The sequence below is a fragment of the Anolis sagrei genome, chromosome 3 (genome assembly GCF_037176765.1).
Source record: "Anolis sagrei isolate rAnoSag1 chromosome 3, rAnoSag1.mat, whole genome shotgun sequence".
In the NCBI taxonomy this organism is placed as follows: Eukaryota; Metazoa; Chordata; class Lepidosauria; order Squamata; family Dactyloidae; genus Anolis; species Anolis sagrei.
This window is the reverse complement of record NC_090023.1, coordinates 241,547,324-241,564,123: the sequence shown is the minus strand read 5'-3', so window position 1 is coordinate 241,564,123 and position 16,800 is coordinate 241,547,324. Positions and strand designations below refer to the sequence as shown.

Here is a 16,800-nt window from a genome sequence, read left to right as displayed (position 1 = left end):
AAGAGTTCTGGAAAGTAGACAAGCCACTGCTCAACATTAAACCAAAATGTATTGTCGAAGGCTTTCATGGCCGGAATCACTGGGTTGTTGTAAGTTTTGCGGGCGGTATCCATCTAAGGCCATAGATGCAGGTGAAATGTCAGGAGAGAATGTTTTTGGAACATGGCCATACAGCCCAAAATACTTACAACAACCCATTATACCAAAACTTTTTAGAAATCACTTTCTGAATTACAATACCCAGAAAATAAAGGTTCTAGTTCAAATACATCCAATGACTCAAAATTATGACCAACTGATTTAGAACTACCTGAATCCCAAGCATCTATCTCAACGTTTCTTAATCTGGGGGTTGGGATCCCTGGAGGGGGGGTCACGAGGTGGTGTCACGAGGGTCGCCAAAGACAATAAGAAAACACAGTATTTTCTGTTGGTCATGGGGGTTCTGTGTGGGAAGTTTGGCCCAATTCTATTGCTGGTAGGGTTCAGAATGCTCTTTGATTGTAGGTGAACTATAAATCCCAGCAACTACAACTCCCAAATGTCAGGGTCTATTTTCCCCAAACTCCACCAATGTTCATATTGGGCATATTGAGTATTTGTGCCAAGTTTGGTCCAATCCAACATTATTTGAGTCCACAGTGATCTAGATGTAGGTGAATTACAACTCCAAAACTCAAGGTCAAGCAAACCCTTCCAGTATTTTCTATTGGTCATGGGAGTTCTGTGTGGGAGGTTTGTCCCAATTCTATTGCTGGTAGGGTTCAGAATGCTCTTTGATTGTAGGTGAACTATAAATCCCAGCAACTACAACTCACAGATCAACACACACACACACACCCAACTCCACCAGTATTTGGCCTTATCGCATGTTTGTGCCAAATTTGGTCCAGTGAATGAAAATACATCCTGCATATCAGATATTTGCATTACAATTCATAACTGTAGCAAAATTACAGTGATGAAGTAGCAATGAAAATAATGTTATGGTTGGGGGAACTGTATAAAGGGGTCGCAGCATTAGGAAGACTGAGAAGTACTGATCTATCTGAAAAACAAAGAAGATAGTAGCAGAGCATAAAAGACCACAAAAGAAGAGCATTTTTGGAACAATTAAAATCTACATCAGCAGGGAAATGAAATTATCTTGTTCCAACACCACCTCCTTCTTCTTCAGAGCATAATTATTATCATCAGCTGCATTAGTATAAAGGTTTGAACTTCCTTGCCCCTTGCCTCACCAGAGGATGACTCAGATTATAACAATCAACCTGTTCTGAAAAAAAGTCAGCTGACAAGGAAGAAGTTCACATAAATGTCAAGTTCAGTTAAGTGAAGAATAAAGACTGAACATGCTATCATTTGGCTTGACTTGATTTTGAAGCTGCTTCCCACTGAACAGAAACAGAGAGACTGAACAGAATTGTCACTTTCAATGTTATACAACACACTTCAGGTGACAACTCACAAATTGGGCCGTCAATATTGCTTCAGGATCATTAGGTTAGCCTTCATTTGCCTCGCTCTCAAGGTTAGCCAACACGTAGCTTCTTAAAAATATTTATTTGCCCCATGAAAGGCACTTCAGCAACTGCATTTCTGTATATAACTAGGTGCAAGAAGAAAAACAATATCAAATTCTGAATCTATTGTAGTCCACCAAGTCCTACTGTTTGGCAACATTAATTGTAATTTAATTGTAATTGTAATTGTAATTTTTGGGCTTGTCCCTTGTAAGCCGCCCAGAGTCCCCTGGGGAGATGGCTGGCGGGATATAAAAATAAAGTTGTTGTTATTATTGTTGTTGTTGTTGCTAGCTGTCCCCTGCCACGCGTTGCTGTGGCCCAGTCTGGTGATATGAAAATATAGTAATGAGAAAGTGTTGGTTTCTAATATATGTAAAAAGGATGGGAGGGGGCGAGGAAAGAGAGAAGGAAGAAAAGACAAAAGGGAAGAAAGGAATGAAGGAGAAAGAGAGGGAGGGAGGAGAGAGGAAAGAGAGAAGGAAGGAAGTATGAAAGGGTGGAAGAAAGGGAGAGAGGGGGGAGAAGGAAAGAAGGGAAGGAAGGAAAGCAGGAAGGAGGGAAAGCAGGAAGGAAGGAAGGAAGGAAGGAAGGAAGGAAGGAAGGAAGGAAGGAGAGAAGGAAGGAAGCATAGGATGGTGTGAGAGAAGAGGGCCTGAGAAAAGAGCCCAAAGGGCCACATCTAGCCCCTGGGCCTGGGTTTGCCCATACCTGCTCTATAAGCTAGCTGGCATTGTCCCCCCTAATGTGCAAGGTGAAGTTGCTGCTAACTGTGAAAGAAATAAGGTTGAACACTGTGAAAGCCATTCTCTGCATGGCTATCAGCCTCTTCCCAGTAGGCTCCAATCAAGGAAAAGTTTCATGAGAACCCCCACTCCTCTTAATGTTCCCACAGCAACAGCAAGGATATCCCTCTGGGCACCTAAACCAGGAAAACCTAACTGGATGACTTCCCACAAGGGTCTGCCTCCAGGGGCAAACCAAAAATGGGCAACTTGGAAGTCCCTGAATAGACTCAGAAGTGGAGTGGGCAGATCAAAAGACAACCTGGCAAAATGGCACTATCTAAAAGAATCTTCTATCTTGTGCGACTGTGGAGCAGAACAAACAACTCCGCATCTGTATGCTTGCCCACAGTGCCCTGTGTCATGCACAGAGGAAGAATTGTTTAAGGCTACAGACAATGCAGTCGCTGTTGCCCATTTTTGGTCTAAAATTATTTCGTCACTTGTGCACCCTCTATTTTATCAGTTTTATACTTTTTATTTATGCAATGCTTTTGACACGAAATAAAAATAAATAAAAACAAGCCCTGTTTGTTTGTCACTCTCCCATCTAAGCTAAAAACAGGAAAAACAGAAATGAAATCAACTGGTCTCCCCAATGCAGGGCAGCAGCAAAGCAGTTCATATAGCAATGCTTAAAGGGGAAGCTTCCCTTTGCCATTTTTTTTAAAAAACTCATTTAGGTAAAAAGGATAAAAATGTTTTCATAAAAATCTAGAGGTGTTCCACTCATTCAGATGTGAGAAGATCTGAATGAATTCATCATTTCCTTATGCTCAGAAGTCACTATGAAGGACATTTTGCCATTATTGCTTTGATATTGCCTTCTGAATATGTTCCAAATGTTTGGAAAGCTAAACAGAATTGGAGACATTGGATAAAAGGAAGAACTGGGATCATCCAGCTGCCATGGCATAGGGATGTAAAACACAGTAATAATTTAAACTTCATATTAAACAGCTAGTTTGATATTATTTATCATTTCTTATGTGCAATTACTAAGCACTTTAGTATAAAAATCGCATAGGGTGACAAAGGGAGAGCATCCCTTGGGATTTTGCTGGAGTCTGCTTTTTGTCAGAGGAAGTTCAATGCTGGATATTGCCCTGTGTTTTTAATGTTTGGAAGTTATTGAAGTTCTTATTGAGCAATATGACCAAGTCAGCAATTATGTCCTCAATTAGACCTTTGTTTGTGAAGTTGAATTTAGTTCTTGGCCTGAAATCAATCAGGGTTGTGAATTCTGGGATAAGTCAACTCCAGACAAAACTTATGGAAAGAAAAGCACTGTATATTCCATAGTGGAAGTGGAGGAGGGGACACACAATCCCATGACTTCCACCCAACTACTTATACAATCTGCAGCTTTTTGGTCAGTATAATGTCTTTTCAGATGTCTCAATTATTGGGCACAAAGCTTTTCAGAGCTCTTAATTAGTAGGCTTAACTACCTTAAATCTTGAGAAATAGCAACCTAATCGAACAGCTGAAAGAACTACATATTTTGACTCCCTTCTGTATTGCTTCAGTGACGTCCTGAGTGGCATAGTACAGCAAAGCTTTTGGACAGCAACACACCCTCTGTTCACTGTTGCGTGGAGCAGAAGTGACATGTTATAGCCTGGATCTTGTCAGTTTATATACAAAAAAGTGTTAGGCACAATTACTGTCTTTTATGGGTTTTTACACATAGAGGGAGAAAGAAATTCCTGTATTTAGCACAAACAAGACAAGAGTTGTTACACACTAGAATTCTACATACACAGTCCAATCCAATGGAGTCTGATGGATAATACTATATGGGATATATTGATTTGTTTTGTTATTACCAGTTTTCTACTATGCATTTCTTTGAAAATTATAGATGCTCTATTTAGGAAATACAGAGCAAAAAAATTCTCTGCATTAAGCCTGTCTCCTGTAGAGAATGAGCTCATCTTTTGCAAATGCAGTTTCCCCCAGTTATAACCCATGTTTCCTAAAATTAGCTTCATACATGCCATCGCCACTATATCCCACCATCAGTCTCTGTCCATAAATTAGCACTCTTGTGAGATGCCTCGTTTTCTAGAGAATTATCTTAACAAGTATAGACAGTCTTACATAGAAGCCAAGAAATCAAGTCATTAGATTTCCTGGCATGAGTCCATCTTTGAAAAACAGAAGTTCATGTTGGTGAGTTCTACACATCTGGACCAGCTTAGGGAACCAACACATTACAAATTATAGTATAGTATTGTGATTGTACTTTAACTGCTATGAATGTTTCCTCTGCACTTTGATGAAGCACTACAGCTATCTGTCAAAGAATTCTCAAAACTTCATGAAACTACAAATCCCGAGATTGCATAAAATGGAATCATGTCAGTCAAAGTGAAACCAACATGCTATTACTGAGATAGATGAAAAGAACCCTGCTCTATCCTGCCCAACTGCACATTCGGTTCCTGTCAATACTGAAAACTCATACTATTCATATCTTTATTACTAATTAAAGATTAGAATATGAAAAGGTGATTTATTTATTTATTTGCAGTATTTATATTCCACCTTTCTCATCCCACAGGGGACTCAGGATCGATTACAATGCACATATACATGGCAAACATTCAATGCCATTAGACATACAACATGTGTAGACAGACACAGAGGCAATTTAACATTCCAGCTTCCTGGCTTCATGAGGGCATGCTCGATTCTGGCCACAAGTGGAGTTGTTGCTTCACTGCCCACTTGTGACACCAAGTCCTTGATGGAGTATTTCCTCATTCTTACGCATGCTGCTGTCAGGTTTTATGGCATCATAAATTAGTTAAATTAGTCTCCCCACGTAAAGCGGTACCTAAATTTCCTAATTGACAGATGCAACTGTCTTTCGGGCTGCATAGGTCAGCAGCAAGCTAAAATATTAATGATCAGGCACTCACTGCAACCCGGGCTGACTTCAAACTCATGATTTAAGGCAGCAGGCTACTAACTAGCTGCACCACAGCCTGGTCTGGAAAAATATTTGTTTCTTTATTTATGTGTCTTCTCTCTTATTTAAGTGATCAAAAGCAGCTACAAGCATTCTAAAATGTATAGTATAGTGTTTATAGAGAAAGGAAGAATAGGAATGAAGTAGCATCAATGGGAGTATTATTATGTTCATGTATTAGTACTGTAAGATACTCTGAAGCAAGCATATACATTCTGAATCCCAACTATCTCCACTCTTCTTCTCATTCACTTGTCTAACTCAGTGCTGTAAGAGACCCTCTCTCTCATCTCGGATTTATACATGAATGAATGGATTTTATTATTACAGTCACAGACCAGGAGTGTACACAAGGATACAGTTGTAGCCTGTTTTGACAGACCTCTTCAAACAGAATTACAAAGATGCATAATGTATACAGGATAACACTTATTAACACACACACACACACACATTTATATATATATCAGAAGCTAAGAATAAAGTATTTCTACTTTAAACAAGTCAGCCCCTATAATGTGAACACTCTGAAGTGTATATAATATTATCTTCTCTCTCTCTGTTTACCAGGTTATCCATTTTTATTGTCTCAATGTAATAATATATTTACTCTCTTGGCTTGGGTTAAAGACAAAGGGGAGGGGGAAGGGGTTCTTTGCCCAGCATTTGAGTCAGGACAAACATGGATCAGCAGCATGAACAGTCTGACACTGAAGAACCCACTTCTGCAGAGTAGGAGCAACAGAGTAGGAGCAACAGCTCCAGGGAGATAAGGATACAGTCAGGGAAGGATCAGGGGCTTCAGGAAGCACACCAGGAACTAAATATTTCAGCTAGGCCACAATTAAGAACTAATACTATTCAACTGAGGAGATACAGTCAGTTGGCTGAGAGAAGGGCCAACAGGTGGGATCACTTGGGAAAGTGGCATAAGTAGCTGGAAGCAATGTTGGTGAAATTGAAACAGCAAGAATCTCTGCTGGTGAACCTTGACATTGGTGTGTGGAAGATATTGTGCCTTGTAGCCACAAGCAGTGTTAGTCAGCTTTGAACATTTTGGAAAGGACTTTGGACTACTCTTGTGTCTCACCCTTATTTTGACTGATGGTTGTGGATGACCTTAGCCTGCTTTGGACTTTGATACAGTGTGCAGCTGTTGAACAGTAATTTGATGTACAGGACTCTGACAATTACAATGTCACAAACATTGAAATCCAGCAATGCAAATTCACCATCTCTTAGTCTTATGCTAATGGTGATCATCAGAACAACTTTGCTATTGTTAATAAATGAAATAATTTTATTAACTATAATATGCCACTTAATTCAATACTTAAAGTCATTGATATTCAGAGAGATTCACATGAGATTTACAGAGGATGCATGAGATGCACTGGAAAAGTTGTCCAAATGCAGATCGGGGAAGGAGTTGAAAGAGGAGACTCAGGAACTAAGGAAAGTCCCCTTGCCTCACACCTCATCCACCATATGGTCCTTAACAGGGAGAAGCACACTAACCTTGAAAATTTAAAGCCCCTATATCTTGAAAGTACCTTGGTTGCCTGAAGACTTCTTGCCAAGCAATCAGATCACCCCTTTTCCCTCAAATACACTACTCCATTCCAGGCAGTGGATCACTGATCATTTTGCCCATTATCCTGCTTCTAAAACCCACGAGGCAACATTAGAATGACTAGATGGCAAGCAAAGAGCCATGACACACAATTTATTCCATCTTAATCCTCCCTCTACTGAGGCTCTCTGTCTTATCATAGATGGTGGAGAAAGAGACATATCAGGCATAACACATAATAACAACTTAACAATAACACATAACAACTTAACATTAACTCACTGAAGTGTAACACCAATCTGTGAAGTTCAATCAAACGAGGAAACTCAGTGAAATAACTAATTTAATAATCCTCTTAAAACCCTCGAACTCCAATGACAGGACTAGGGAAGACTTCTGACAAAATGTTGGAGAGTTGCTGCCAGTTGGACAAGGCTAAGATGGGTTACCAAGCGATATATATATCTGCTGGTGATCTTTTGTTGCTTTAGTTTGTTACTTAAACTTTATTCTGAATGTACAATCCAACTGGTTTTCAAATAGTGTTTTGATTTAGCAGTTCTAATTAAACTAAACTCTCATGGAGTGATTCAAATACATCCGCGGTTCATGACAAACTCGGTTCAAGTCTTGGTTTTGACTTACTGTTAATACACAGGTAAGACTTATTCTATCATGCCAACAAACCACTGCTTCTACGTGCAAATTTAATATCTTGAGATATATCACATTGCACAGCAAGATGGAGTCCTGCATAGTCATGGACAGTTTAGTCTGCAATGATTTGTTTTACTTTGATCAAGAAAATCATGAAAATTAACTTATATTTATTCTGTATACCAGCGTTTCCCAAACTCTGTTCCTCCAGGTGTTTTGGATTTCAGCTCCCAGGCATCCCAGGAAACTCCCAGCTGTTAGGAATTGTAGGAGTTGAAGTGCAAAACATCTGGAAAAGCACAGTTAGAGACACTGCTGTATACTAATGCTCACTTGACTATGGTGCAGCCATTCTGTCTGGACGCAAAGCAATTATGTGCACAGAGAAATGAAACCAGCTCTGCAGACAGAACTGATTTGTTGTTTGTTTGGTGTGTATTTTATCCTGGTTTCACATCTCTTGAAAACTTAGGTTCATCCACATGTGCCCTATAAGCACATATGTATCAATTCTCAACTACTGGGCAAGCCTCTTTCTCTCAAAACTCCTCAAATTCACTTCAAAAGCACTCAGCCAAAATCAATACACATGTTAAACCCAACACTAAGATTCATCAACAATTAACACTCATACAGGTATATTTCATTCAGATATATATTCCACAATCTGTTCAGTTCTTTTACAAGTTTGATTTTCTTGTTTATATTTAGTTCTATTAAAAAAACATTTCATAATATATTTTTCTTACTTTTGCTGGAGGTTTGTTTATCTCCACCAGAACAATGACTGCTATGGCCATGACTCTTAGCATCTTTCCTCCTCAGATGGATTATTCATAGAATCATAGAATCATACTGTTGTGAGGGACCCCCAAAGGCCATCCAGCCCAAACCCTTCTTTTTCTTTCTACCATTATGCAGGAAGAGAGGTATATCAAAGCCTTCCCAATTTGGTCATTTCAGGAACAGTCCAGATTTTTATCAATACAATATGAACAGGAGCACAAAGAACAAGCTGCAGTTTGATACTAGCATGCAAACACCAGCCATATTCTTTTGGAATCTAGAAACATTATTTGTAGACTACGTTTTTTCCAGCTCCTTTAATTATCACAACCACTAGTCATGGTGGCTAGAACATTATGCAAATTATTGTTCAAACAGGGAAGTTAACACTCCTTCATTTTTTGAATAATGGCAAGCCCACCAAGCCTCATCCAATATAGTAAAGCAACATAGAATACTTTGCCCACAGTGTAATAAAGTGGCAAGAAATAACAGCCTGATCCATCCTTACCATAGTGAGCTTCTCATACACATGGATTCCAAAGAAAATGTAGTATTTAATGTTAATTAACATTTGAAGAATCGGCTGCTCAACCTTCTTTAGCATTCCATGTGGTTTCTTATAATAATAGAAATCTTGATTAAAAAATAAAACCTTAAAGCCATGTTTGATTGAAATTTGGTTCATCGGAACAACATGAATAACCAGAAGATTCCCAGAATTCAATATTTGCATATACTTCCTATAGACCTGCTGCTTTGAACTTGGCAAATGAGACAACAATTGCCAGGTTCAGAGCAGCAGGTATAAAAGAAGCTAAAACATGTATTAGATAGCAAAGTTTCGAACAATAAACTATTTCACCCTTTTAACACTTTGTAAGTTTTTTTATCCAATAAAAGATAAATTAGAGAGGAGGAAGAGTACCAAGGAAGAGGCAAACTCACTGGAAAATAATTGAGACTGGGGGCCCTTCCACACAGCCATATAATCCAGAGTATCATAGCAGGAAATCCCACAATATCTGCTTTGAACTGGGCTATCTGAGTCCACACTGCCATATATTCCAGTTCAAAGCAGATAATGTGGGATATTTTTCAGCTTTGTGGAAGGGACCTAAGGCCCCTTCCACACAACTGTATAACATTCACATTGAACTGGATTATATGGCAGTGTGGACTCATATCCTAAAAGGTCCTAAATGTAACTAGAGCCAGTGTGGTATAATGAGTTTGAGCACGGGACTATGATTCCAGAGTTCATGGTTCAAATCCCTGTGCAGGTATAGAAACCTGTTGTGTGACCTCGAGCAAGTCACATTCTCTCTGACTCAAAGGGAGCCGATGGAAAAGCCCCTCTGAAGAAGTCTTGCCAAGAAAATTCTTTGAAACTTAGGGCCCTTCCACACAGCCTTCTAACCCAGAATATGAGGGCAGAAAATCCCAAAATATCTGCTTTGAACTGGGTGAGCTGAGTCCACACTGTCATATATTCCGGTTCAAAGCAGATAATGTGGAATTTTATTCAGATGTGTGGAAGGGTCCTTAGGGTTGCATAAGTCATAAACAACTCAGAGAAATCAACAAAAGCAAATGTAATTAATACATTTAAGAATCCCAGAACAACTTGAATATGGCCACAACAAAACAAATAGACACAAGAGACATACCCTTCATTGGCCCCTTCCACACAGCTGAATAAAATCTCATAGTATCTGCTTTGAACTGGGAAATGTGGCAATGTGGACTCGGGTATTCCAGTTCAAAGCAGATATTGTGGGTTATTTTGCCTTGATATTCTGGGTTATATGGCTGTGTGGAAGGGCCCATTATAACTCCAAGCTGGACAATTCCCTTATTACAGCTCTAGTGTGAATAGCTGCAGAGCCCATTGTATCCACAAAGACTCTTGCATGTCCCCCTAATCCCCAGGCATGTATTCTGACTTCACTCGACTAGACTTCACATTGTGAGCTATACATTGCTTTTTCTTTACCAGAAACCCAAGTCCAAAAAGGACAGCCTCAAGCTGTAAAATATCCTTTGCTTCTTTATTAGAAACCCAAGACCCACCAACCAGAGCCTGGAGCAAAAGACACACTTAACATTTATTTATTTATTTCCGTACTAAGAGAGAATGGCGTGCAGAGTCTTCCCACAACCCCTCCTGGGTATCCCCATGTCAACAGTGTAATTTAGGGAGTGCAGGAAAATATTCTCTTGCTACTGTTGTTTAGAAGAAACCCAGAAAATAAAAAATCCTCACTGAGCTGCTGCATCCAGCCCTCCACTGTAGAAGGAATGCAGTTTGATACTATACTGTCATGACTCAAAGCTATGGAATTCTGGGATATGTCGTTTGATGAGGCACCTGCACTCTTTGGCAAAGAAGGATAAAGAGCTTGCAAAGCCTCAGCTCCCATGATTTCGTTGCATTGAGCCACAGCAGTTAAAGTGGTGTCCAACTGCATTCATTATACAGTATAGATGCACTCTCAGACCTACGAGAAGACCCTCATCAATTGGATAACTAAAATAATCTCACATCTTTGCCTTTTTTGTTACTCCTCACCCTTTCCTCTGTTATTTCTCTCAGGTCTATAAACTCCTTGGGGCAGGGCCTTATTCAACACAGTTTAAACTACATTGAATGGCAAGTATTGGAAGGAAGAAATTCTGTGGGAAATTAGCCAGGCTTTGTCTACACTAATGATTTAATGCAGTTTGAAACCAACTTCAAACTGTGGCAGCCAGACAACAAACTCCCCCAAAAGTGAACCAAATAAAGCCCTTAATGTGTATCAGTGCTCTGTGGTTTGTGTAATCATATCCGAGTCTTAAACTGATTCCAGGATTTCATATGTAATCATTTGCATAACCAAACACTTTCCTCAATACCTGTTTGAATCTACATTAAATGATCAGTGTAGATGGAGCCCCAGACATGAGGGAAAGTAGTTTTGAAACACCTCCAAAAATTATATGACTCCTGCCATCCCCACAAAAAGTTGAAAAATAGTTTACATGTGGAAGAAACAGTTTACACCTGACTTTAATCTTCAGAGGAAAGAAAATTGGTACACCTGGGTAGCAGCTGAGTTAAAGGAAAGAAATCCCTGGAGAAATTTCAGGTAAGTTTTATAATAAGTTTTCTCTTCCCTTCCCTCAAGCAATTACTTGTTAATTGCAGAGTAACATGCCTAGATAATGTCATGGTTACTACTGAGCACAGTTAGCAACAAATAATGATGAAATAAATATATAGTCATAATAACAATAATACAGATTGAACCTTTATCTAAAATGTTTGAGATCAGCAGTGTTTAGGATTTTTTTTTTCAGATTTTGGAATTTATCTATTTGCATATATGTGCATCATGATCATCTTAGGGTACATATTTACACTAGAAGTAAAACAGTTGGATGCCAGTTTAATGGCTCAATGCTATGGATTTATGGAAGCTGTAGTTTTACAAGGTCTTTAGCCTTCTCTCCAAAGAGTGCTGGTGCCCCAAGAAACTACAGCTCTCATGATTCCACAGTCTTTATTCATGGCTGTTAAAGTAGTGTCAAAGTACATTAATTCTACAGATGGAAATGGGACAAAACTCTAAGCCAAGGGTCCACAAACTTTTAAAACAGAGGGCCAGGTAACAGTCCCTCAAACTGTTGGAGGGCCGGATTATAATTTGAAAAAAAATGAAAGAATTCCTATGCACACTGCACATATCTTATTTGTAGTATAAAAACACTTAAAAACAATACAATAATTGAAATTAAGAACAATTTCAACAAATATAAAATTATTAGTATTTCAATGGGGAAGTGTGGGCCTACTTTTGGCTGATGAGATAGGATTGTTGTTATTGTGTGCTTTCAAGTTGTTTCAGACTTAGGTTGACCCTGAGCAAGGGCCAGGTAAATGACCTTGGAGGGCCGCATCCGGCCCCCGGGCCTTAGTTTGAGGACCCCTGCTCTAAGCACACATTACTGTGTAGGTCATATTCACAAATTTACATAGCTTCATTTTTGCTGACGATCGTGCCATCTCCACTCAAGCAGGGAGCTTTGAAATGGTTGAATAGAAGTTCTCCGAAGCTTTAGGTGCTCTTTCTGCCTCTTACAGGGAAAACCAGCTGATTCCTAATCCATCGAAAATGCAGACATGTACTTTTCATCTTAAGAACAGACAAGCATCTTGAGCTCTGAAAGATTACCTGGGAAGGAATCCAACTGGAGTATTACAGCACACCAAAATACCTGGGAGTTACTCTGGACCGTGCTCTGACTTATAAGAAGCACTGCTTGAATATGAAGCAAAAAGTGTGTGTTAGAAATATTATTGTGCGAAAGCTGACTGTCACAACCTGGGGATCACAACCAGACACAGTGAAGACATTTGCCATTGCGCTTTGCTACTCTGCTGCTGAGTACACATGGCCAATGTGGAAAACATCTCACCATGTTAAAACGATGGTAGTGGCTCTTAATGAGACATGCCACATTATCACAGAATATCTACACCCAACACCACTGGAGAAATTATACTGTTTAGCCAGTATTGCACCATATGACATCCGTCGAGAAGTAGGAGCCTGTATTGAAAAGACCAAGGCATTGACATCTCTAGCCCATCCTCTGTTCAGATATCAGCCAGCAAGCTAATGTCTTAAATCAAGAAATAATTTCCTAAAATCTACAGAGATACTCGCAGAAACACCTCAGCAAGTGAGAGTCCAAAAGTGGCAGGTGAAAACACAGAACCTCAATCAGTGGCTGATACCTGGTGAGAGGATCCCTCCTGGGCACACAGAAGATTGGGCGACCTGGAAGGTGCTGAACAGGCTGTGATCCGGCACCATGAGATGCAGAGCTAACCTTAAGAAATGAGGCTACATGGAGTCCAGGACATGTGAGTGAAGAGAAAGGCAAACCACAGACCACCTACTACAATGCAACCTGAGCCCTGCCACATGCACAATGGAGGACCTTGTCACAGCAACACCAGAGGCACTCCAAGTGGCCAGCTTCTGGTCAAAGGACATTTAGCATAATGCCAAGTTTTTAACTTTGTGTTTTTAAATACATTATAACTATACCCTCAATTCGCTTTTGACACAATAAATATAAATATCCACAAACTGATTAATAGTAACTTCATACAATATTTTAATAAGTTTGTGCATAAAGAAAAATTGTGTATTTTAAACTATTAGAAAACAGAGGTGCAACTCCACTGGACACCCATATAGACAATACTGGAGTGTTTTGGAATTCTGGATGAGGGATGCTCAACCTGTAATAACAAACAAGTACTAAAAGTTTCAGTGATATGTTGTAAAACAAATCAGGACCTTTTGCTAGCATCTTCCCACTTTCCAAGCCAACTAGTCAGTGACTGGCACTACCTGCTTGGAGAATACTTGGAACCAGGAATGCATTGCATTTCAGACTTGCCCCCCAGATTTTGGTTTACATGTATTTGCATACACATTCATCATGACTTATCTTGGAGATGGGACCCAAATACAGAACGAATGCTTGATTCAAATGCATAGCCTGAAGGTACATTCATATAATATTTTTTATCATTCTGTGCATGAAAGAAAGTGTGTATATGCGTAACTATCCAAAAGCAAAGGTGCCACTATCTCAGCCCTCTAAATTGTCAGTTTTGGAATATAGCAGACTCTTGGCTAATTGAAACTTTAAAAACTGGAAGTCTCAAGTAACATGCCAAAACTTCAAGGAAATAATACTTTACATAACAATTTAAATACATGTTTTATACTGCCTTGGAGTATGTTGGAGGCTCCTGCCATGGAGGCTTTTAAGCAGAGGATGGATGGCTATCTTTCTGGCATGTTGATTGCCTGAGGCCATTAAATGCTAATCAAAGTAGCCAACTGCAACATTCACACTTGCCTCAAGCAGACAGGAGTTCTTTCTCCCACCCTGGGTATTTCAGAGATATATAAACCTCACTTGCCTAGTTTCCAACAGATCTCACAACCTTTGATTATGCCTGCCATAGATGTGGGTGAAACATTAGGAGAAAATGCTTCTGGAACATGGCCATACAGCTCAGAAAACTCACAGCAACCCAATGTTGATTGTGCTTTACCTGCATGGTGGGGGTTTGACTGGATGACCATGCGGTGTCTTCCAACTCCATGATTCTATGTTAAGTTTGCCTGAATTTGCTTTGAATTACTGTGTTTCAATATTAAATATCAAATCAAGAAGCATTTATGGCAATGTTTCTCAACCTGAGGAGTCATGAGGGGATGTCAGAGGGGTCTCCAATGACCATCAGAAAACACAGTATTTTCTGTGGGTTATAGGGGTTCTATGTGGGAAGTTTGGCCCAATTCTCTCGTTGATGGGGTTCAGAATGCTCTTTGATTATAACTCAACTATTAATCCCAGCAACTACAACTCCCAAATGTCAATGTCTATTTTCTCCGAACTCCACCAATGTACACATTTGGGCATATTGAGTATTTGTGCCAAGTTTGGTCCAGATCCATCACTGTTTTGAGTCCACAGTGCTCTCTGGATGTAGGTGAACTACAACTCCTAAACACAAAGGTCAATGCCCACCAAACCCTTCCAGTATTTTTTGTTGGTCATGGGAGTTATGTGTGCCAAGTTTGGTTCAATTCCCTCTTTGGTGGAGTTCAGAATGCTCTTTGATAAATCCCAGCAAATATCACTCCCAAATAACAACATTAAACCCCACCCCCACAACTCCACTAGTTTTGTAATTTGGGTGTATTGGGTATTTGTGCCAAATATGGTCCAGTGAATGAAAATACATCCTATATATCAGAAATTTGCACGATTCATAACAGTAGCAAAATTATAGTTACGAAGTAGCAAGGAAAATAATGTTATGGTTGGGGGACACCACAAAAGAGGAACTGTATTAAGGGGTCATGGCATTAAGGAGGTTGAGAAACACTGATTTATGGCATGGTCTAAATCTAAGAGGGACTTTCAAGCAACAAGAAACAACATTAATCTGGCACCTACCAGTCCCCATGGATGCTGGTGAACTGAGAGCCTAATGTATATGCTGAACTATACAAAAGCAGAGATGCCACTCTCTCAGCCACCTATGTGAACAATTTGGGAGTATTTTGGGATTCCGGATAAAGGATACTCAACGTGTCATAATGACAAAGAGATCCTTAAAGTTGTCTGCTTTGAGTGGTGCATTTAGAAAACAGGACCCTTGGCTGACGTCTCCCCATGTTTTTAAGTTAATTAGTCCATGGAGTTTGTGTAGTAAGGCTACCTGCTCAGAGAATGCCTAGTTCAATACAGTCCTGTCAAAGGGAGGGAATGAGGAACCAAGGTCAGTTTCCCACATGTGTAAGGGAGAAAAGGGGGGGGGAGTCTCCAAGTATCCCCCCTCCCAAAGTGTCAAAGGGCTTTCCCCTCCTTGCCCAAAAGGGCTGCCACCTTTGTGGAGGGGAAGAGTGCCTTTCTCTCCCGACGTTGGCATATTTCAAAAGTTTCGGGGTAAAAAGGGGGGTGGGGAAAGAGAGAAGATGGAAGAGGGGGCGGGGAGTGCGTCAGACCCATAGAGAGGCATGCAGCTCACCCAGCCACTCACCCACCCACGAGGGCGCCCTGCTGCCAAAGTCATGCAGAATGGCTCCCATGCTAGAAGCAGCGCCCTTCGGGGGGGGGGGGCTCACTGGGCAGCCCCCCCCCCCCCACACACACACACCCCTCCATCTTCCCATTGCCCCTCCCTTTAAGATTGCCTCCCTCCCTCCCTCCCCCTTCCTTTCTCAGGTGCCAGCCAGCCAGGTGCGCCCCAGGCCGGGAGAGGAGGAGGAGGAAGGAGAGGGGTCTCCAAAAGCAGGGGTCTCTCACCTCCTTCTGCTTGGGGTCCTGCGGGTAGACGTCGGGGGGGCCCAAGCGGGACCGCTTGAGGGGTCTCTGCTCATAGCTCAGGAGCCCGAAGGCGGCCATGATCTTGCATGTTAGCCGGCGAAATGAATGAGAGAGAGAGAGAAGAGAGAGTTGGAGAGATGGAGCAGGCTCTGAGCACCAGGGAGCAGCACTTGGCTGGCAGACAGATAGACAGGCAGAGAGAGAGAGAGATAGACAGACAAGCTGGCTTCCCCCTCTGGCTCTTTTTTCCCCCTACAGGGAAGACGGCAGGCACAGAGGGAGGGAGGGAGGGGGGCAAGGGCTGGGATGCTGCTGCACCAATGCAACCCAACCCACCCACCCACGGAGGCTAAGGATGCCACCCCCACAGAAGTGCCCAGCAGCAAGTGAAGAAGAAAGAGAAAGGAGGGGGAGGAAAGGAACACATTGTATACAATGTTCTGGGGAGGGGGGTGTACCTAGGGGAAGGGGACCTACATACAGAGGGAGAGAACATCTTATTCCCTCCTCTCCCTGCAGCTGCAAGCGTTCCGCTCTTTCAACCTAGGCCAAGTTTCACTGCAAGCTTTGTCATTATTAATACAGTAGACT

At 40.9% G+C, this 16,800-nt stretch overlaps 1 protein-coding gene across 5 annotated transcripts in view; it reads right to left on the bottom strand.

Moving 5' to 3' along the window:
* The window catches only part of MED12L (mediator complex subunit 12L), a 193,037-nt gene extending 176,556 nt beyond the window's left edge, over nt 1-16,481 (bottom strand). For all 5 annotated transcript variants that reach the window (XM_060767713.2, XM_060767714.2, XM_060767715.2 and 2 more), the window contains exon 1: nt 16,189-16,481. In XM_060767713.2, coding sequence (XP_060623696.2) covers nt 16,189-16,287 — 99 coding nt within the window. In that variant the 5' untranslated portion in view covers nt 16,288-16,481. The remainder of the gene's footprint in view (nt 1-16,188) is intronic.
* Nucleotides 16,482-16,800: the final 319 nt, after the last annotated feature.